The 23168-nt window shown below is 35.2% G+C and overlaps 3 protein-coding genes across 3 annotated transcripts; all 3 read left to right on the top strand.

Annotated features, from left to right (window-relative positions):
* The first annotated feature begins 1509 nt into the window (after positions 1-1509).
* LOC116126263 (BEL1-like homeodomain protein 9) lies at positions 1510-7671 on the top strand. Its single transcript, XM_031411961.1, has 4 exons — positions 1510-2996; positions 5470-5840; positions 6033-6093; positions 6271-7671. The coding sequence occupies exons 1-4, from the start codon at positions 2055-2057 to the stop codon at positions 6805-6807; spliced, it is 1911 nt and encodes a 636-aa protein (XP_031267821.1). The 5' UTR covers positions 1510-2054; the 3' UTR covers positions 6808-7671.
* Positions 7672-9482: 1811 nt separating this feature from the next.
* Positions 9483-12908, top strand: LOC116126265 (mitochondrial substrate carrier family protein B-like). Its single transcript, XM_031411963.1, has 7 exons — positions 9483-9984; positions 10313-10489; positions 10582-10731; positions 10914-11015; positions 11099-11169; positions 11283-11350; positions 12300-12908. Exons 1-7 carry the CDS (start codon positions 9709-9711, stop codon positions 12539-12541), a joined length of 1086 nt encoding a protein of 361 aa, XP_031267823.1. The 5' UTR covers positions 9483-9708; the 3' UTR covers positions 12542-12908.
* Positions 12909-19377: 6469 nt separating this feature from the next.
* Positions 19378-21214, top strand: LOC116126262 (mitochondrial substrate carrier family protein B-like). Its single transcript, XM_031411960.1, has 3 exons — positions 19378-19475; positions 19589-19656; positions 20606-21214. Exons 1-3 carry the CDS (start codon positions 19396-19398, stop codon positions 20845-20847), a joined length of 390 nt encoding a protein of 129 aa, XP_031267820.1. The 5' UTR covers positions 19378-19395; the 3' UTR covers positions 20848-21214.
* Positions 21215-23168: the final 1954 nt, after the last annotated feature.

Raw genomic sequence — 23168 nt, 5'->3', positions numbered from 1 at the left:
AATGTGTGTATATAAATCAGGTTAAATCTTATAAAATATAATATAATAAATTTTTGTTTATATGTCTAGGGTAGTGTTGACTGAGGTCAATGGTAGGTTGTTGTGGAAAAGGTTCATTATATTGAATTAGACAAGGGCTTTGTTCTCATTGGTGCCTAAATTGTAGCCATTTGAAAACCGAAAGAAAGTGGTTCAATCTTCAATCTTTGGCAATAATGAGAGGCAGGTGCTCTCTCGACACTTCTCTATTGTATATGAAAATGGCACCTCATCGGTTTACTGCTTATTGTTTATATTTAACTGGACTTTCACCCATGCAATCAATAATTATTTACGTGACTGTATGCAAAGCTTTACTCTTACCATTTTTTATGCTCCAAGGTTTGTAACTTTTTTCTCCTTAATTCTACAGTGTTTCTAAAGTGGAACTGCGGTTATTAACTTTTGATAGCTTACTTTAATTTGTGTTATTAAAAGGAGTGTTGATAGAGAAAAGGATGCCTTTCTATTGTATAAAATAATAGAGTCCAACTCAGAACTCAATTATCAAGTATGTCCATGCATGCAAGCAAGACTAATAATAATTTAAATGGGGAAAATGTGTACGATTAATTAAGCTTAAACTAACCCACATCTGTAATTATTAGATATGATTTGAGGAGATGACACTAATCAACTTCTATTCATAAACTTAATTCACCCTTTAATCTCAATTAGAGAGAGTAAATGAATTAAACCAATCATCATCATGTGAACAGTAACAAAAGTAAATGAAAACAAGCAGGTCCCAGTAGATAAAGCACTTCTACTCATTCATTTATAAACGATACGAAATCTCTCTGATTGGTTGTTTCCTGGGACTAGAGAAAATAAATTCACCATAATTTGCGTTAAATCTTTTGTATTTTTATAATTTGAATGTATAAACTGTAGTAAAACCCACATGAAATTTCTCCTCTAATTTTCAATATATTGTAGACTTTCTCAACTACAATGGTTGGTACCTCAAATCAATTAATTAATTAAGTTGAGTTAAATTGTTTGGTAGAAGAAATAAAGCTGTAGTGGCATGGCATGACCATGAAACTCGTGGCTGAGACAAAGATAATAAAGGAAGATAACCTCGTAATGAAATCAACAGAAATAGTGTTTGTTGAGGGGTCTACATGAATGAACATGTTTTCGAAAGTAATACAATAATTCTCTTAAAATAAAATAAAATTATACACTAAACATATATATAAAAACACGACTCCACCTGAAATAACAAAAAAAGGAAACCTCGTAAACCGAGAATGGGAAAGCTAAGGGAGAAGGATGAGTGTTGAGAAGGGCAAAGTTTGATTAGATTGAGAAGTTGTTCTCACCAGTATGTATGATGATCTGTTCCCGCGTTCTCACGTGCGTCATCATCTCCCTTCTTACAAATTAGTAATTAGTAATTACCACTTCACTTGCTTAAGAACAATTTTAACTCCCAATCCAATCAAAGAAAATCGAATAAACCCCAAAATATATAAAACGACAAAACCTCAAAAAAAGACCTGTCAGAAATATCTGAAACACAGTTTAGTTCAATTATTACCGGAAATAGCCGGTGGTCGCCCGGTTGCTCGAAACCCTATGCTCCCTCAGAGGCTTTGTTATGGAAAAAGAGATGGACAAGAGTGAGTGAGGGAGAGAGAAACAAAGAATTTGTTGTTTATGTATTCTGTGTGTGAGTGAGTGATTGTAGTAAAGTTTTATGGTAGAGTGTGTTATTAGGATGCGTGAAGTGAGCCCCTAATACTCCGATTCTCGATCTCTTCACGTATCTCTGCTATCCTGCGCCCCCTCTGCCATGTTTGCAGCTCTGAAGATCATGATAACCCTTCATTTCATCATCACTACTTCTCTTTCACTGTTCCCTCTCTTTCACCATCACTATTATCCTCTTTAATATCTACAGTCCACAGTCCAAACACCTGTCTCTCCCCCTTTTAACTGTTTTTCTCTTTTCTCTCTTCTTCTATAGTGTGTTGAGTTTTTTATTTTCTTTTCTTCTCCGTGTGCTTATGGCGGAGGGTTTTGAGCCCTACCATGTCCCACAACAAAGCAGAAGGGATAAGCTAAGAATTGTGGCTCAAAACCATTCAGGTTGTGTTGAATCAACGGCTACTCTTCAAGGCTGCACGGGTTTACTCCCTTTGTACGATCCTTCACTTCTCTCTTCAGATTTGCTCAACTGTGCCAACTCCAGTGGCCACAACTTCCTCCACAACAACAATCCAATCTCAGCTTCTGCTGACCCCATTAAAGCCAACCCAGTTTGTGTTGTTAAAGAAGAAGGTGTGAATTTGATGGGTTTTGTTGGTGGGATCGTTAATGGCTCTTCTTCTACTTCAACTTCACATCATCCTTATTTGGATCCTCAGTCTTCTTTGCATATGAACCCTAGTTCCATTCAAGATATTAACAATAACCCCTTTCTTTACGCCCCACATAGCCTCCATAACCTTAGAGATTTTGATCAGTCCTATAATGGTGGTAGTGGTGAAGTTGTTGTCTTCAAACCCGAACCCTTGTCTTTATCTTTATCTTCTCACAGTACCCACCAAAACAATCTTCCTTTAGAGCTAAATCTTCAAAGATATGGGTCCGCAATTTATGGAGACAAAGTTACCAGCACTGGTGGATATATGGTTCCAGGAATTGTTGGTGGTGGTGGTTCGACCTCTAATGACCCATCGAGGAGTTCCGTTCCTCTCGGACCGTTTACGGGCTATTCTTCGATTTTGAGAGGATCAAAATTCTTGAGGCCTGCACAGCAGTTGCTGGAGGAGTTTTGCGATGTTGGTCAGGGAATTTACGCTGAAAAAATGACTGTTGATTCCTCGTTCATGGATCCTCCGTTAGTAAATTTGAGCACTAGTGGACTTGTTGATGATCCGCTTTGTGTTGGAGAAGGTAGTGAGAATAGAACAAAGAAGTCTAGGCTACTTTCTATGCTCGACGAGGTCTGCTTCCTTTACTCTGATACAACACTGTTCTTATCAGTGTCCCCTCTTTTCACATTTTTTTAGCCCAACGTGTTTTTCTTTAAAAGTTTTTGTTCGTGTTTCATATTCATAGTTGGTTGATTAGTCATCTTATAACTCCTTTTCTGCTGCTTGGTCATGTAGTTTTAAGTTCTCATGGATCATTGTGTCATTAATATCATTTTCAAATCTTCCTTCGAGATCTCTTTTTTATGAACTCGAATTACATTTGTCATCATAGAAGCTGTTACTTGTACTGTTGTACAATAAATAAATGATTGATAGTCATTGCTTGAACCAGCATGCAATTAACGGTGTTGCATGAATGAGCTGCAATAGAGCGTGTTATCTTTGGTGATTTGTTTAAAAATTTGTGTAATTTATAGCTTCCTCAAGTTTATTCTATATGAATTAGATTCTTGTGGTTGAGGAATGGATGGCCTCGGTGACTACAAAATCATCTTTATTGAAAAGGTGATAGGAGAGAATATATGCACGAAGATTAGTGTTATAAAGCGTCTGACAACCATAGAAAGAGTTCTAATAGTTGACAACTTCGCCAAGTTTGAAGCGTAATGTGCATAAAGTGATTGAAGGAATCCATTTGAAAAAATCTTTACTCCAAAAAAGCATTTAAACAGCATAATGGTATTCCAATCCTAAAGAAGAAGAGATTGAGTAGAGGAAAATTAGGTGTCTCGCCTTTTTTGTAGGGTTTGGGCTCGGCTCAATTCCTTGTCCTAACTTGCTGAGTTATCTAGTTAGATGTGATTCTGGCCACTCATAAATTATATAATTAGGTAAAGGTTTAAGATGTTATAATTCTTCCATGTGCAACTCCATTCGCTTCTTGACATATGAATTGAGATTGTATCTGGACCCTCTGACCTCTGCGTGCATTTAGTGAAAAACCGTGGGTGAAGGCAGTTTTAGCTGAAATGGTGCTTTGAAGTTCAATTGATATTACCTATTGCTGCTTTATTGATATTATTTAAGGATAAATTCCACATAGTGATGAGAGAAGTTGAAATGGGTGTTATAGGATTGGATATTATTATTTTTCATTAATTATTGGAGTGTGTTCCTTTAAGTTGCACATTATTTTTATGCTGAAGTGGGGAAAAAAACAGCCCTTAGATCCTGACTAAAAACTGAATCCTTGACTTAACTAATGCTAAATATCAATCTAATTGTTCATCGATGGAGTTGAATATTATTTTTCTTCTACTTTATGAATGGTAATCCCAATCTCCATTGCATTTTATCTGGTGCATAGTGATGAATTAAAGTTGAACCCTATTGTTGATTTTCTAGTGACGAAAGCACATGCCTTGAAGAAACAAATTAACTGAGACTTAACACAATTGAAATGCGGAAAACATGGTTCAAGCTCAGTGTGTATGGGCTTTTGCAATAACATATAGTTCATTTATTACTTCATCAAAACTGGGAGGTGTATTAAATGGAGATGGAAATTCAAGATGTGCACCACAGTTTGCCATTTACGTGAGTGTTGTGTTAATGAAATGTTTGAAACATTTAAGTGGTCTAGAGGCATCACTATGATTTTGTCCTTGGGTGAAGGAAACATCATATAAAGATTGTCCTAGGAACCTGAAGTATTTTAATATAGTTCGTGGCAGTATGCTCAAAATCAATAATCCATTTGATATTCTGTTGCATTTCAAGTGTAATCTTTTTGCATTTAACCAGATTTTTCCCAAAATGGTTCAAATATGTACTTGATTCACATCTCTACTGTACTGTACTGTTAATTTTCATTTTTATTTTTTTATTTCAATAAGTGATTCATATGATCCCATCATGATTGAATAACGAAGACACTACCTCGTTTTCTGTCCCGCTTATAATATAACAATGAAACTGACTACATAAAAGAGGCTGATGACCACAATTCTCTCTCTTTGCTCTCCTATTTGGAAAATAAAGTAATCTGCTACACCTTTCACTCAGTTACAATGATTGAAATCTTGTAATATTATTGAACATATATTATTAGATTCTTGTTCTTGCATGCAAAGCTAATATTTCCTTTTCTTTTCTCTTTGACTAGAAGTATGGATAGATTTCTTACTCTTTTTTTTCTTTCTTTCTTTCTGCTTTAGGTTTACAGGAGGTATAAGCAATACTATCAGCAAATGCAAGCAGTTGTGGCTTCGTTTGAATATGTTGCTGGGCTCGGCAATGCAGCTCCCTATGCAAACGTGGCTCTAAANACAATTCTCTCTCTTTGCTCTCCTATTTGGAAAATAAAGTAATCTGCTACACCTTTCACTCAGTTACAATGATTGAAATCTTGTAATATTATTGAACACAGATTATTAGATTCTTCTTCTTGCATGCAAAGCTAATATTTCCTTTTCTTTTCTCTTTGACTAGAAGTATGGATAGATTTCTTACTCTTTTTTTTCTTTCTTTCTTTCTGCTTTAGGTTTACAGGAGGTATAAGCAATACTATCAGCAAATGCAAGCAGTTGTGGCTTCGTTTGAATATGTTGCTGGGCTCGGCAATGCAGCTCCCTATGCAAACGTGGCTCTGAAAGCCATGTCTAAGCATTTCAGATGCTTGAAGAATGCAATTACGGACCAGCTTCAGTTCACAAATAAGGCTCAATCTCAGATAAGCCATGGGAAAGAAGAGGCTCCCACATTTGGAAGCAGTGATAGAGGTCTTTATGGCCAGAGAGCTGTTCATAACCCTGGATTCCTTGAGCGCCAACCTGTTTGGCGACCCCAAAGGGGGCTTCCTGAGCGTGCTGTAACTGTTCTTCGGGCGTGGTTATTTGAGCACTTCCTACATCCGTAAGTGCAAATACCCTGAAAATTGTTTGACTAGAAAATTTTGCTTGCAAAACTTGTTACTCTTTGTAAATAGAGTAGCAGTTAATAGAAGTTATCCTCAGTTGGCTTGAAACCATCTGTTTTTTAAGTTTAAAAAAAGCCTATTTAGAAACACAAGTAATAACGTTCTCAGGCTATTGTTTTGTGTTACAGTTATCCTACTGATACAGACAAGCTAATGTTGGCAAAACAAACTGGTCTATCACGGAGCCAGGTGTGCATTATATTATTAAGCTTGATGATTTATTGTTTTCGCTATTTACATCTGAAAGGTCTTCGCATCTAAGATCAACATCTTCATCCCTGGGTCATATAGAAGTTACTTTTATGTTCCTCTGAATTTTTCGGCAGCGGTTCAGTCAATTTCTGATGATATACACTTGTGAACCAGGTTTCTAATTGGTTTATCAATGCTAGAGTAAGGCTTTGGAAGCCAATGGTTGAAGAGATACACATGCTAGAAACTCGGCAAGCTCAAAAAGCTTCCCAAAGAGAGGAACGAAATGCCGATCGCTCAATGGATCGTTTACCTTCCTCAAACTCACTTCCATCTGAAAATCCATCCACCTCCACCCAAAGGTTCCCAGACACCCCATCCAAACGCACGAGAAACGAATTTCCTGATATTCCTGGTGGAAGTGAGGGACACCCAAACTTGTCTTACGACAGCTTGTCAAGCCACCCACATGTTGGTGTTGGTGTGAGCATGGGAGGTGGCACTAGTGGTGTTTCCTTAACACTCGGCCTTCATCAAAATCATGGGATCAGTTTATCAGAACCCTATCCTCCTATAAATGCAGTTCAACGTTTTGGCCTCGGCCTTGAGGCAACTAGTGAAGGGTATGTTTTGGGTGGTTATGAAGCACAGAATAGGCATTTTGGAAGGGACGTTATCGGAGGGCAACTTTTGCATGATTTTGTGGGTTGATTATATCTTCAGACTAAAATCAGTGTCCTGGCTTCATTATATTGGAATGACTAACAAAGTTTCTCTTAAGTGTGCTTACATTGAATCTGGGTACGAAGCTGAGACAAGCTGGAGTGGTCAAATGATTGCTCTCTGAGGACATAAGCAGGTATGCTATTCAAAATACAGTATACATCAACAACCCGGAAAAGGTGCAAATGACTTAAAATGATTGGTGTAAAATTCTTCTGTAAATCTATAATTTATATGATAAGAAATATGTTACATTTTGAGGCCAGCAAGTCAAGGTTTAAAGAGGCCTTAGAATGTTGTTTTCAGTTTGAATGAAAGCCTTGATATTGAAAGCTTTTGCTACCATGTCAGAAGTTGTGAGGGTTTTGCTCATCATTAATCTTTCCAAATTTGTGAGAATCATTTACTAATGTATTCTCAGGTAGAGGATAATCAAGGCTTATTGGTTGTTTTAAGGGGTACGCTAGCTGGGATAACACAAGCACACTTCCAGGATGTGCCTGCCTTGATCATGTTTCTTGTTTATCGTATGTTTAATGGAGACAGATTCCGAGGGTTGGGACTAATACTATAGTCCAAGAAATTAAAAGTTAACCTTGATGTGTAGATGTAAGTGATAAGAGTCAAAAGGTGTTGGCGTGCTTTAATTTATTCTTTTGCTTTTTGCAGTAAACTAAATGAATGGTAATGTGAATGAGTAGTAGTTTTGTGGATAAAATATTTGCATGGGCGGCTGTGTCTGTTGCTTACTATTTATTTATTGTCAACATAAAATGGGGATTTGATTGAGTGGAAGCAATGAAGTGTAAAGAAAATTCTAATGCTTTAGCATTTTAAATCTTTGATTGATTTGTGGAAGAAGTTACTTCAGGATAATTGCATAATCTTCTTTAATTGTACTTATTCTTATCCTATTCAAAATACTCCCTTTATTTCACTATTCTCAAAATTCAATTTTATTCTCTTGACTCAAGATATTAAGGGTCCTTTGTTTAATTATTTTTCACTATCCTATTCTATCTAAATTACAAAAATCCTATTTTATTTTATTGAATTATTTTTAAACTACATAGTGATTTAACTAAACACTGAAAAAAAAAAAAAATTTAGAAATGGATAAAACACTTTCATCTGTCCACATTTGCTATAATGGTGCACTATTATTTGGATTTGGGTTGTTCATTGGAAAAAGTTATATTTTTGATGATTAGATTTTTAGCCATAGTTAGTTGTCAATGACGATACATGTCTTTGGTTATATTTATGATGAATCTGGCTTAAAAAAGTTATAAAGTTATATCAGTGTACGCTGGTTATATTTATGATGAATCTGGCTGAAAAAAGTTATAAAGTTATATCAGTGTACGCTGATCGGTCATTGGTCATATTTAATTGGTTGTGTACTAATATGACAACTTTTACTTATATTTATGATGAATCTGGCTGAAAAAAGTCATATCAGTGTATGCTGATCGGTCATTGGTCTGATTTAATTGGTCGTGTACTAATATGACAACTTTTATTGGTATTTAATAAGTGGATGAAAGTATTTTTATTAATTTTTAGTAAATGGTATTTAATGAGTGGATGAGAGTATTTTTATTAATTTTAATGTTTTATTATAAGGGTGTTTAATAAATTAATAAATTTAAAGTGTATTTTTATTAATTTTTAAATCTTATTTCCCGCCTAACTCTTACTTCTCTGAAGGCATTATCCGAAATACTGGAACCAACTTGACCCAAGAATTTTCTCCCACTATGAGAAGTCCATGGAAATGGACCAATATAATTTTTGTGAGGTATTGAGTGGGCTTTTTCCCAATTGATTCTGAAGCCCAATTGAAGGGGCAAACCCCAAACCCAAAGTTCAGGCAAAGGCAACGAACACCGAGTCTTTTTATCTCCTGCTTACTCAACGAATTGGTTTGATTTTCCAAGTTATGACTTTTGACCATTTCAGAAGAAAATTGGAACATGGAAAATATGATGCAAATTCCAAAGACTCGTGTTTGGCTTTTCCTTTTCAATTACGCCCACGAAATAAACAATTTACAATAAAAACGTGAATATAATTATTTACCTTAAATCATTTTGACAAAGAATTAAAATTACATCCTTATGTAAACGAAAATACCATTTTTTTAATAATTGTGGATTCGGGTTACTTTATATGTACCTCAATTAATTTTTCGAAGATTTAAAGTTACTGGTCGAATAAGAACTTTAGTGGTTATTTTGACTAGCAATCGTAAAGACTAGAAGACTATGTTAAAATGAACATAACATTTATAAATATGAAATCTCACCTTTTTATCATGTGATCGGTGATCCTATAATTTGTGTTTTAACATGTGTATCTAATATGGTATAAGTCAATAATTTATTGTTGAATATATATTTGAAATTGTCAAAAAAGTATTTCTTCTTTCAATCATTCTAATCAATAGTTTAATAGTTTTTAAATTTGTCTTAAGAATCAGAAAATTAAAGCATAAAATATATTACTAATTAATAATTATCAATTTATAACAAAGAGCAAAAAAATCATTCCAAAATAATAATTAAAAATAAAAGAAAAATAAATACGTAATAAAAAACACTTCGTTCAAAGCACGCTAGAAAAACATATTCCTAGCGTTTCACAATAAACCTGTATAAAGTATAAACCACAAAGAAACCCTAAGCTGCCAGCTCTTCTTTAACCTCCTGCTCGTTACTGTTTACTCCTCTTCTAGGGTTTTGTTTTTTCGTCAATATATCTTTCTTCTTTAAACTCTCCGCCATTGTCACAAAACCCATGTAACATTAGATACAATACTTTTTCTTTCTACCCATTAACACCGTAACATATAAAAGAATTTTATTTTAATTTTAATTTTTTTTAAGTATGAACATGGAAGCGAGAGTTGGGGTGGTTGTTGAAGGAGGTCAAAGAGCCTTGAATACTGCTCACGGAACTGTTGTCGATGCCGGTGCCAGAAAATTCTTGCATTCGCAACAACAACAGCAGCAACCTCCCCAGAGCCTTAACTCGCCCAAACGGCCGTTTAATCACCAGAAATCGCAGATTGGAACCGTACAGCAACTTCTTGCCGGTGGTATTGCCGGTGCTTTTAGCAAGACCTGCACGGCGCCCCTCGCTCGTCTTACTATTTTATTACAGGTCTGATTTTTAATTTTTTTTGTTATTATTTTGTTAGGAATTTATGAGAAATTCTGTTTTGTTTGTTTCATTGAACTTCAGGCCAAAGGGTCGGTGATTTAGGTAATTCTTGCATATTTTAGTAAAGATCGTTCCAAGGCAGAGCTTCAAGGAAAATACAGACCTGATATAAATCTAATTTGTCCGTGTTACTTTAGGGTTTATGTAACTCAAAATTATAATGCTAGTTATTATACATAATTTATAAATTCTACCAGCCTTAGATTTTGTTACACCTCCGTTCATTGGAATTGTAGATTTTACTGCTTGCTATTGTTATGTTTGTTAGGTGCAAGGTATGCACTCGGATGTTGCAGCATTGAGCAAGACTAGTATATGGCGTGAGGCTTCTCGTATTGTTAATGAAGAAGGGTTTAGAGCATTTTGGAAGGGTAATCTGGTGACCATTGCGCACCGACTTCCATACACTTCAGTCAATTTCTATGCTTATGAACGTTACAAAAATGTCAGTGCTCAGCTTTCTTGGATCTCTTATATAGGCTTTGAAATATATTTCCTTGCAATTTACTTATCATTTGTCTCTTTTACTCCATGCAGTTGTTGCAATCAGTTATGGGCTTGGAAGATCATAGGGGAAGTACAAGTGCTGAACTTTGTGTGCACTTTGTAGGTGGTGGGTTATCAGGAATTACTGCTGCATCTGCTACATATCCACTGGATCTTGTTAGGACACGCCTTGCAGCACAGGTAACATCAGCATAATTGCGATGAATAATTTTTTCTTTCTTTCTTTTTTTTTTTTGGGGGGGGGGGGGGGGGGGCGGGGGGGGGGGGAGTGGCTTTGATTGCTTTAGTTTTCCCATTCTTCTTATGTTCAATAGGTTTGGTTTTAATACTGTTTTAACTCAATTGGTTTTGGTACTCTGCAGAGACAAACGATGTACTACAAAGGTATTTGGCATTCCTTCAATACCATTTGCAGAGAAGAAGGATTTTTGGGCTTGTATAAAGGACTTGGAGCAACACTATTGGTATCTATTGCTGTTATTTCTTTAAATTTTCTACCATTTCTTCTTATAGACTTTAATTGTTGTTCTTTATCCATATGGAGCAGGGTGTTGGACCTAGCATAGCAATAAGTTTTACTGTTTACGAGTCACTCAGATCCTTCTGGCAGTCTCGAAGGTAAGAAATCCTTTAAACTGGAGTCATGTTATGTGCTCTTTTTGTGGAGTATCTCTTGCTTCTTGTGCATAAGTTGAAATATATAGTAAAGTTTTCTATAAAATTGATGTCAGCCCCAATGATTCTACTGTCATGGTCAGTCTTGCTTGTGGTAGTCTTTCAGGCATTGCATCATCAACAGGTGAGTGATCTTTGACCTACCATTCAACTTGATTGTTCCTTTCTAATCTTGAATAAGTGATTGCTGTTGATTTGACTTGCTCTGCTTTTAATTATTGTGCTTGTAATCTCATGTCAATATTGTTGAAAATCAGAAGCACATAAATATCTGTCTGCGGTTTTTAAAGTCAAGGTCTTGAATAAACTTGAAACTATAGTGAGGGAAGTATATTTGCAAAGTCTTTTAATGTTAGTTTATTACTTTGTGTATTTGACTAATTGATATGCTTTTGTGTGCAAAGAAGCAACTAGAGGGGCATACTTTACACTTAGTTTTACTCAGAGTTTGAGGTTGGAGGTATTTCTCAAATTTACAAAGTTTAGTAAGTCATACCATATATGTTATGGTAGAGAGTTTATATCGGGCAATGCAACATCATATGCTTTAAGCCAATAAAACTGTTATCACATAGAGAATTTTTAAAAAATAACCTATCTTGTTGCTTCTTAAAATTGTTGAAAGATGACATACATTCTTTGGCTGGGTGCATGATGATGTGGTATGCCCTATGTATTTTAGTCTTTTCCATGTGTAATTTTTTAAATTTAGCAACTAATAAATCACTGTAAAGTTGGTAATATCGACAAATATTTTAGATAAGTGATATTTAAGGTTCTGAGTTTTGAGTGCAATGACATTGTTTGATCTGTCCAGCGTACCGATTGACTTTCCTCATATGAATGATTGTTATATTTCGTAATTATTGAGCTAGTGATGTGTGGACAATTGCTGCTGGGAACTCGGAATGAAATTATTGAGCTATTTATAAGTGGGGAATTGAGCATTGCTGTTGTTTTTTCTTGTGTCATCATCCCTTGCCTGTATCGATGTAATTATGATATGTAGTAAACTATTTGTTTATATATTTGCTTTCTCTATATGAAACTCTTATCTTTTTGATAATTTGTAGCGACATTTCCTCTTGATCTTGTGAGAAGAAGGATGCAGTTGGAAGGGGCTGGTGGTCGAGCTCGTGTCTATAATACTGGGTTGTTTGGGACATTTGGACACATAATCCGTTCTGAAGGCTTGCGAGGCTTGTATAGAGGAATTTTGCCAGAATACTATAAGGTGGTTCCAAGTGTTGGCATAGTTTTCATGACTTACGAGACATTGAAGATGCTTCTATCAAGCATCCCTACCAGTAATTGATTATAGTCCGGTTTCCTATATACTGCCATAAATTTTTTCCATGAGGTTAGTTAATTGTTAGGCTTTCAACATGAAAGAAGAAGAAAAACAATCAGCTGGTTAAAGATACGTCACGTAGCAGAGATGTCCATTATGTGGGCATTGGTTGAGAATTTCCATGGTGGTAAATTTTGTCGTTGCCACTGCGAGGTAGCATTTCTTTATTCTGTTTTGTATAGATAGTGAAGCATTGTGAGAGTCATGTCAATTGTATTCACTTCCAACATATTGAAGTCTCAGGTGACCCTCTTTGGTATTAGCATTCATTGTTGATCATGTCAACTTAAAAAGCTTTGTAACTTAATTCAATTACAATGTTCGGAAGGTATTGGTGTATTCCTCCGGTAAACTCTTTGGTTTTGAAGAAAAAATTAGTAGGGTTTTTAGTTCTGGAAAAAGCAGGATCAGAAATATATTTAATTTACATTTGTTAACAATTTTTTCATTTGAGCTTTTTGGATTAGATCAATTGAACCAATGCGCAGATTATGGACAAATGTAATAGAACCATAGAACTATAGAAGTTGATTTTATATTTGGAAAATTTGTATGTACTAATTTTATAAATAAATTTGATATTAGTTCTGAATCTCTCTTACTTGCCTATGTCTGGCTTGAAACTTCCCACCGTAATCTTTTCATCATTTTTTGCTATTATTCTTTCTTTTATCTTATTTTCATAGCTATTTTAATTTCTTATAAACAAATTACCGCATGGGTAAACTGTAAAGTTCTCTAGTATATGACTATATGGTAATCAACAGAATAACGAAATTGAGAGTTAAATCCTGATCTTAGGAATCTAAATAAAGAGCCTCTGAGATTTTCTGGCCTTAACCAAATGTGGGTTGGATTCAGAAGGCCTGTTACTACAAAACCTTTGTCAAAGAAACAGATTACCAGTCTCAAAACTGATTGGCGTGGAGCAAATTAAATCCGAATCATCCAGTGACTCCCAGAAGAAGACCTTACTTCACTCTAGAGGATATGGATAAATATTTGACAACTTTCCTAAGGGAACGAAATCACGAATAGATATAACATTAGATGGTTTTGTTCTGTTTAGTGTTCAAGAATATGGAGATGGTAAACCTTTTGTTTGTAAATCCATTGACGCGGAGGCTTAAGTTTCTATTTCGTAATCCAACTTCCCGGAAAGCAAAATGTACATCCTATAATTAGATTTTGACTCTGCTTTATGGAGATACAAGGTGCTAAGATTTCTCTATAGATGCAAGGTTATAGGTCTGTCTCAGTTGCCGTTAATCAAATAGCAAAAACCGTCTCTATTGAAAATAGAGAGGTTTATACGTAGTCAATGGATACTATGTTGTGGGAGAAGAGTTCAAGGAAAAAGATATCGTTCCCATCATCCCATGCCAGCCAACCCAAGTCTATTTACAGATGGAAAATATCAGAGAACCACTCTCTGTTGCAATGGCTGACAGTGACAACGAACTTGGCATTTGGGATTCCAGAGACTGGAATAAAACACAATATATGCCATAGTCCAACTTTTAACAGTCATATCTTCAATTTGTTCAGATCATGGATGCTAAAAACTCAAACAAAGTGAAGTTCTTCGCTCAAACTTCAGGAAAATGTATTCCTACAAGATCGGAATGACATCGCTTCTGGTTGGCAGCATTAGATCACATATTTCCAAAGTTTAATTCATCTTTATTTATGTATAAGCAGCCCTGCAGGCATCTATTACCATATCCGACTGTTACTTATTTAAGCATAATCTTTGATTCTTTTGAGTTTGTTCTCCTCCCACAAGTGGGATTCCACTTCTTGCGGAAGTTCAATAAAGTTAGCCACATACAGCTCTCCTGATGAACTTTCTATCAAATATAGCTTTACCTAGTAAAAAATAATAATTTATATCAGTAATATTAATTATCCCACTTGCTCACGACTCCATACATATTCTTTACATATCCCTCCAAGTTTAACAAAGGCTGTTGTTATAAGCTGGGGAAATCTAAGGAGGTGTTTCAATGCGAAGAGAGAGAATAGAATATGCTACTGATTAAAGCCAAGCCGATGGCGACCAACCAAAGAGATTAAAAAATTATTCACATTCAGATTTTTATTATAAATTTACTTGTTACTTTTATTCTTAAGAATCTATAATTTAATATACTGGAGATCTTTAACACTTATCTTCTGGGAGAATCATAAGCCCCAAGGGAAGTGTTTATCTTTAGATCAGATTCCCAGACAGTCTTCAGGAAAACTCCCTCTTTCTCTCATGAGTCCCAAGGGAAGTGTTGATCTTTAGATCAGATTCCCAGACAGTCTTCAGGAAAACTCTTTCTCTCTCTCATGAGCCCCAAGGGAAGTGTTTATCTTTAGATCAGATTATCAGACAGGTCTGTTAGCTATAAATAGAAAGTCTTCAGGAATACTCTCTTTCTTTCATCCGGATATGGACCGTATGTAGAGGGAATTTCATAGTATGATTCCGATTTTGACACGATTATACAATCTACACTTTCTTTCTTATGGTTATACTAAACATTGGAGAAACAATTTACTTCTCTAATTTCAAGAATGTTTTGATTGTTAGAACTTATAACAGGTACTAAATTTCAGTATGTGCGCGGTTAATATCGCATTCCTTTTTAGTTGTGGATTTAAGAATACCGCATGAGAGCCCGGACTAAAGAGTCTCTCAAATAACTAGAATAATTTTGGTTGAGGAATGTCACTTAAAACCATAAGCAAATCACCATGAACTCCTTGCTTATGTTACAGGAACTTAAAACTTCTATTAAAAAAAAATCATGAACTAAATATATTTTGATCTTATTGACAAATGGATTCTTTCTACCTGCTAATGATTTGTGCTCGCTTCCTAAATGAAGAAAGAACTTTTTAAGATTGAAGGCCTTGATGCCATTGTTAAAAATCTGAGTTTTTATTGAGAAATATGAGGAGGAATTCTGTACTCTGAATGTTGTACTGCTGAGATAATTCTTAACTTGTTATTAAATATGTTTATTTGCATGCAGCTCTCCCTCTCTCGGAAATTAACCAGTTTTCTTATGGCCTGATGTTGGTTTTTATTTGAATACAAAAATAACTTATCTTGACAGCATCTGGATGCACAGATGTTCCCATTCTAATTAGTTGAATTTGATGCGCTGAAAAAGGGCTACTGTTTTCCATAGATTAAAGACTTGATAAAATTTAATATTGATTTCTTGTCATATCGGAAGCTGAAGTTTCTTATTTAAGCATGAAAACAAGAAAGAAGGTTTGATTCATTCTTCTTTAAGTTTGTTCTCTTCCTGCATAAAGATATGCAATCTGACAAATTCTTTTCATTTTCCACTCGTCTGATTTGCATCCTCTGATTTTTGGCTATTCTAAAAGACAGAATTTTTGGTAGATTTTGTTTGGTTGATAATAATAACTTAACAATGCTTTTGTAACGTTCTGCTCTTCCTTGGTTTCAGAGAGGACAAATGGGATTCCTCTTCTTGTGTAAGTTGAATAAAATCACCCACTCAGAGCTTCCAAATAGGATACCACCATTGATGAACCTTGCTATTAGTAGAATCCAATAAAAAAGTAAAATCTACAACAATATCATCAATTAATTAACCCACTTCACATATCCCTCTCGGGGTGAAATAAGATTAATCCCGTAATCTTTGTTTAATTTTCAAGATTTCCTTATTTGGTTGTCAAGTAATAAAATATTATGGTAATCTTTTGTTGTAAATAGTGTTTACTGTTGATAATATTAGGATAATCTTAATTTTGACCTTATTTTGTCCTTAATATTTTATAATTCTAGACACATTTACTCTCATATGTCTACCAAATAACCATTAGCGCAAACCCCGTACATTTGAGAATTTAGCTAAAACACTGCAGTCACAAAAAAGTTGAAAGTTAACAAAATACCCCTAACCATCCAAGACCACCGTTGACCGCCGGCGAAAGTCATCATATTGGCGCAAGACCGGAGGGATCTTGCTGATCATGCACCGGTAAGGACGTTTGAAACGGCCAGATCTAGCTGTTTGACGGCCAAAGATGTGGCCGTGAAAAGGCCATATGTTTGGCTATGAAATGGTTGCCGTTTCACGGCCACATCTTCACGCGTGAAATAGCCACTTAAACGGCTAGATTTGGCGGTTTCCGACCATGGATCACATATCCATTGCTGGAAAAGGCTTTACTAGTGCTAGCCAGATCTGGCCAGTCATGTGCCATTACGGTGGCTGTCAACAATGGCTTGGGATGGATGGGGTGATTTTGCTATAAATTAAAGTTTTATATGGTTGGGGTATTTTAACAAAATTTCAAATATAGGAATTAAAAGAAATGATTAAAAAAAAAAAAATTATAATATTATATTATTATTTAAAAATGAGGGTAATTTGGTAATCTCTATGATATACTTACTCAATTATCCTTCCAACCAACATATTAATATAACGTATCCACCAATTTATTCCAATCAACCAAATACATTTCTCTAAACATTCCATGAACCAAACGTCTACCGCAAAGTTAAACAAACTAAATCTTCAAATCTTTAGAATCACTAGGGCTGTTCAAATCCGGATATCCGATCCGAATAGGGCTTTTCCTGATCCGATCCGAATTTTCGGATCAGGCTATCTATTGATCCGAATCCGATCCGAATCCGATCCGAATTATATGGATATCCGGTTTTACGGATATCCAATTATTCGGATCGGATAATCGGATATCCGAAATTTATCCGAATTTTAAGATTTTCTTATTAAAATCAAATAATTCAATCCTTAAGGCTAATAATGCTCCAAAGCCATATTGCAAGGACATATGCAATCCGTCACATTTCATAGGAACAACATCAAAGTGAACAATAATAATAATCTAAGATGCAAGCAATTTCAATGAACTACAAACATAAGCACTAAGCAGCACTGCAGCACAGAGGAAACCCAGGCTATTACAGTGTGGCAGCAGTCGCACTAAGAGTTAAATCTGATCTTAGGAATCTAAATAAAGAGCCTCTGAGATTTTCTGGCCTTAACCAAATGTGGGTGGATTCAGAAGCTTGTTACTACAAAACCTTTTGTCAAAGAAAGATTACCAGTCTCAAAACTGATGGCGTGGAGCAAAATAAATCCGAATCATCCAGTGACTCCCAGAAGGAGACCTTACTTCACTCTAGAGGATAGGATAAATATTGACAACTTTCCTAAGGGAACGAAATCACGAATAATATAACTTAGATGGTTTTGTTCTGTTAGTGTTCAAGAATATGGAGATGGAAAACCTTTTGTTTGTAAATCCATTGACGCGGAGGCTTAAGTTTCTATTGTAATCCAACTTCCCGGAAAGCAAAATGTACATCCTATAATTAGATTTTGATCTGCTTTATGGAGATACAAGGTGTAAGATTTTCTATAGATGCAAGGTATAGGTCTTCAGTTGCCGTAATAAATAGCAAAAACCGTCTCTATTGAAAATAGAGAGCGTTAATGGAAGGAAGAGTTCAAGGAAAAAGATAGTGTTCCCATCATCCCATGCCAGCCAACCCAAGTCTATTTACAGATGGAAAATATCAGAGAACCATCTCTGTTGCAATGGCGACAGTGACAACGAACTTGGCATTGGGATTCCAGAGACTGGAATAAAACACAATATATGCATAGTCCAAATTTTAACAGTCATATCTTCAATTTGTTCAGATCATAGTGCTAAAAACTCAAAAAAGTGAAGTTCTTCGTCAAACTTCAGGAAAATGTATTCCTACAAGATCGGAATGACATCGCTTCTGGTTGGCAGCATTAGATCACATATTCCAAAGTTTAATTCATCTTTATTATGTATAAGCAGCCCTGCAGGCATCTATTACCATATCCGACTGTTACTAATTTAAGCATAATCTTTGATTCTTTTGAGTTTGTTCTCCTCCCACAAGTGGGATTCCACTTCTTGCGAAGTTCAATAAAGTTAGCCACATACAGCTCTCCTGATGAACTTTCTATCAAATATAGCTTTACCTATAAAAAATAATAATTTCTCAGTAATATTAATTACCCACTTGCTCACGACTCCATACATATTCTTTAACATACCCTCAAGTTTAAAAGGCTGGTGTTATAAGCTGGGGAAATCTAAGGAGGTGTTCAATGCAAGAGAAGAGAATAGAATATGTACTGATTAAAGCCAAGCCGATGGCGACCAACCAAAGAGATTAAAAAATTATTCCATTCAGATTTTTATTATAATTTACTTGTTACTTTTATCTTAAGAATCTATATTTATATATGAGATCTTACATATCTTGAGAATCATACCAGGAGGACTAACAGATTCCCAGACAGTCTCAGGAAAACTCCCTCTTTCTCTCATGAACCCAAGGGAAGTGTTGATCTTTAATCAGATTCCCAGCAGTCTTCAGGAAAACTCTTCTCTCTCTCTATGAGCCCCAAGGGAGTGTTATCTTTAGATCAGATTACAGACAGGTCTGTTAGCTATAAATAGAAGTCTTCAGGAATACTCTCTCTTTCATCCGGATATGGACCGTATGTAGAGGGAATTCATAGTATGATTCCGATTTTGACCACGAAGGTTTGGTTTTAATACTGTTTTAACTCAATTGGTTTTGGTACTCTGCAGAGACAAACGATGTACTACAAAGGTATTTGGCATTCATTCAATACCATTTGCAGAGAAGAAGGATTTTTGGGCTTGTATAAAGGACTTGGAGCAACGCTATTGGTATCTATTGCTGTTATTTCTTTTAATTTTCTACCATTTCTTCTTATAGACTTTAATTGTTGTTCTTTATCCATATGGAGCAGGGTGTTGGACCTAGCATAGCAATAAGTTTTACTGTTTACGAGTCACTCAGATCCTTCTGGCAGTCTCGAAGGTAAGAAATCCTTTAAACTGGAGTCATGTTATGTGCTCTTTTTGTGGAGTATCTCTTGCTTCTTGTGCATAAGTTGAAATATATAGTAAAGTTTTCTATAAAATTGATGTCAGCCCCAATGATTCTACTGTCATGGTCAGTCTTGCTTGTGGTAGTCTTTCAGGCATTGCATCATCAACAGGTGAGTGATCTTTGACCTACCATTCAACTTGATTGTTCCTTTCTAATCTTGAATAAGTGATTGCTGTTGATTTGACTTGCTCTGCTTTTAATTATTGTGCTTGTAATCTCATGTCAATATTGTTGAAAATCAGAAGCACATAAATATCTGTCTGCGGTTTTTAAAGTCAAGGTCTTGAATAAACTTGAAACTATAGTGAGGGAAGTATATTTGCAAAGTCTTTTAATGTTAGTTTATTACTTTGTGTATTTGACTAATTGATATGCTTTTGTGTGCAAAGAAGCAACTAGAGGGGCATACTTTACACTTAGTTTTACTCAGAGTTTGAGGTTGGAGGTATTTCTCAAATTTACAAAGTTTAGTAAGTCATACCATATATGTTATGGTAGAGAGTTTATATCGGGCAATGCAACATCATATGCTTTAAGCCAATAAAACTGTTATCACATAGAGAATTTTTAAAAAATAACCTATCTTGTTGCTTCTTAAAATTGTTGAAAGATGACATACATTCTTTGGCTGGGTGCATGATGATGTGGTATGCCCTATGTATTTTAGTCTTTTCCATGTGTAATTTTTTAAATTTAGCAACTAATAAATCACTGTAAAGTTGGTAATATCGACAAATATTTTAGATAAGTGATATTTAAGGTTCTGAGTTTTGAGTGCAATGACATTGTTTGATCTGTCCAGCGTACCGATTGACTTTCCTCATATGAATGATTGTTATATTTCGTAATTATTGAGCTAGTGATGTGTGGACAATTGCTGCTGGGAACTCGGAATGAAATTATTGAGCTATTTATAAGTGGGGAATTGAGCATTGCTGTTGTTTTTTCTTGTGTCATCATCCCTTGCCTGTATCGATGTAATTATGATATGTAGTAAACTATTTGTTTATATATTTGCTTTCTCTATATGAAACTCTTATCTTTTTGATAATTTGTAGCGACATTTCCTCTTGATCTTGTGAGAAGAAGGATGCAGTTGGAAGGGGCTGGTGGTCGAGCTCGTGTCTATAATACTGGGTTGTTTGGGACATTTGGACACATAATCCGTTCTGAAGGCTTGCGAGGCTTGTATAGAGGAATTTTGCCAGAATACTATAAGGTGGTTCCAAGTGTTGGCATAGTTTTCATGACTTACGAGACATTGAAGATGCTTCTATCAAGCATCCCTACCAGTAATTGATTATAGTCCGGTTTCCTATATACTGCCATAAATTTTTTCCATGAGGTTAGTTAATTGTTAGGCTTTCAACATGAAAGAAGAAGAAAAACAATCAGCTGGTTAAAGATACGTCACGTAGCAGAGATGTCCATTATGTGGGCATTGGTTGAGAATTTCCATGGTGGTAAATTTTGTCGTTGCCACTGCGAGGTAGCATTTCTTTATTCTGTTTTGTATAGATAGTGAAGCATTGTGAGAGTCATGTCAATTGTATTCACTTCCAACATATTGAAGTCTCAGGTGACCCTCTTTGGTATTAGCATTCATTGTTGATCATGTCAACTTAAAAAGCTTTGTAACTTAATTCAATTACAATGTTCGGAAGGTATTGGTGTATTCCTCCGGTAAACTCTTTGGTTTTGAAGAAAAAATTAGTAGGGTTTTTAGTTCTGGAAAAAGCAGGATCAGAAATATATTTAATTTACATTTGTTAACAATTTTTTCATTTGAGCTTTTTGGATTAGATCAATTGAACCAATGCGCAGATTATGGACAAATGTAATAGAACCATAGAACTATAGAAGTTGATTTTATATTTGGAAAATTTGTATGTACTAATTTTATAAATAAATTTGATATTAGTTCTGAATCTCTCTTACTTGCCTATGTCTGGCTTGAAACTTCCCACCGTAATCTTTTCATCATTTTTTGCTATTATTCTTTCTTTTATCTTATTTTCATAGCTATTTTAATTTCTTATAAACAAATTACCGCATGGGTAAACTGTAAAGTTCTCTAGTATATGACTATATGGTAATCAACAGAATAACGAAATTGAGAGTTAAATCCTGATCTTAGGAATCTAAATAAAGAGCCTCTGAGATTTTCTGGCCTTAACCAAATGTGGGTTGGATTCAGAAGGCCTGTTACTACAAAACCTTTGTCAAAGAAACAGATTACCAGTCTCAAAACTGATTGGCGTGGAGCAAATTAAATCCGAATCATCCAGTGACTCCCAGAAGAAGACCTTACTTCACTCTAGAGGATATGGATAAATATTTGACAACTTTCCTAAGGGAACGAAATCACGAATAGATATAACATTAGATGGTTTTGTTCTGTTTAGTGTTCAAGAATATGGAGATGGTAAACCTTTTGTTTGTAAATCCATTGACGCGGAGGCTTAAGTTTCTATTTCGTAATCCAACTTCCCGGAAAGCAAAATGTACATCCTATAATTAGATTTTGACTCTGCTTTATGGAGATACAAGGTGCTAAGATTTCTCTATAGATGCAAGGTTATAGGTCTGTCTCAGTTGCCGTTAATCAAATAGCAAAAACCGTCTCTATTGAAAATAGAGAGGTTTATACGTAGTCAATGGATACTATGTTGTGGGAGAAGAGTTCAAGGAAAAAGATATCGTTCCCATCATCCCATGCCAGCCAACCCAAGTCTATTTACAGATGGAAAATATCAGAGAACCACTCTCTGTTGCAATGGCTGACAGTGACAACGAACTTGGCATTTGGGATTCCAGAGACTGGAATAAAACACAATATATGCCATAGTCCAACTTTTAACAGTCATATCTTCAATTTGTTCAGATCATGGATGCTAAAAACTCAAACAAAGTGAAGTTCTTCGCTCAAACTTCAGGAAAATGTATTCCTACAAGATCGGAATGACATCGCTTCTGGTTGGCAGCATTAGATCACATATTTCCAAAGTTTAATTCATCTTTATTTATGTATAAGCAGCCCTGCAGGCATCTATTACCATATCCGACTGTTACTTATTTAAGCATAATCTTTGATTCTTTTGAGTTTGTTCTCCTCCCACAAGTGGGATTCCACTTCTTGCGGAAGTTCAATAAAGTTAGCCACATACAGCTCTCCTGATGAACTTTCTATCAAATATAGCTTTACCTAGTAAAAAATAATAATTTATATCAGTAATATTAATTATCCCACTTGCTCACGACTCCATACATATTCTTTACATATCCCTCCAAGTTTAACAAAGGCTGTTGTTATAAGCTGGGGAAATCTAAGGAGGTGTTTCAATGCGAAGAGAGAGAATAGAATATGCTACTGATTAAAGCCAAGCCGATGGCGACCAACCAAAGAGATTAAAAAATTATTCACATTCAGATTTTTATTATAAATTTACTTGTTACTTTTATTCTTAAGAATCTATAATTTAATATACTGGAGATCTTTAACACTTATCTTCTGGGAGAATCATAAGCCCCAAGGGAAGTGTTTATCTTTAGATCAGATTCCCAGACAGTCTTCAGGAAAACTCCCTCTTTCTCTCATGAGTCCCAAGGGAAGTGTTGATC

Source organism: Pistacia vera, unplaced genomic scaffold (assembly GCF_008641045.1).
Source record: "Pistacia vera cultivar Batoury unplaced genomic scaffold, PisVer_v2 Contig178, whole genome shotgun sequence".
NCBI lineage: Eukaryota > Viridiplantae > Streptophyta > Magnoliopsida > Sapindales > Anacardiaceae > Pistacia > Pistacia vera.
This window is presented reverse-complemented; position numbering and strand designations above follow the sequence as displayed.

What these genes read in the sequence shown, in the direction of transcription:
- LOC116126265 (XM_031411963.1), top strand. Translation starts at nt 9,709, where the DNA reads ATGAACATGGAAGCGAGAGTTGGGGTGGTTGTTGAAGGAGGTCAAAGA. An exon ending in CTTATGAACGTTACAAAAAT is followed by an intron (nt 10,490 to 10,581) that starts GTCAGTGCTCAG and finishes TACTCCATGCAG; the next exon opens with TTGTTGCAATCAGTTATGGG. An exon ending in TCCTTCTGGCAGTCTCGAAG is followed by an intron (nt 11,170 to 11,282) that starts GTAAGAAATCCT and finishes AATTGATGTCAG; the next exon opens with CCCCAATGATTCTACTGTCA.
- LOC116126263 (XM_031411961.1), top strand. Translation starts at nt 2,055, where the DNA reads ATGGCGGAGGGTTTTGAGCCCTACCATGTCCCACAACAAAGCAGAAGG. An exon ending in TACTTTCTATGCTCGACGAG is followed by an intron (nt 2,997 to 5,469) that starts GTCTGCTTCCTT and finishes TTTCTGCTTTAG; the next exon opens with GTTTACAGGAGGTATAAGCA. An exon ending in TTTGAGCACTTCCTACATCC is followed by an intron (nt 5,841 to 6,032) that starts GTAAGTGCAAAT and finishes TTTGTGTTACAG; the next exon opens with TTATCCTACTGATACAGACA.
- LOC116126262 (XM_031411960.1), top strand. Translation starts at nt 19,396, where the DNA reads ATGGAGCAGGGTGTTGGACCTAGCATAGCAATAAGTTTTACTGTTTAC. An exon ending in TCCTTCTGGCAGTCTCGAAG is followed by an intron (nt 19,476 to 19,588) that starts GTAAGAAATCCT and finishes AATTGATGTCAG; the next exon opens with CCCCAATGATTCTACTGTCA. An exon ending in AGGCATTGCATCATCAACAG is followed by an intron (nt 19,657 to 20,605) that starts GTGAGTGATCTT and finishes GATAATTTGTAG; the next exon opens with CGACATTTCCTCTTGATCTT.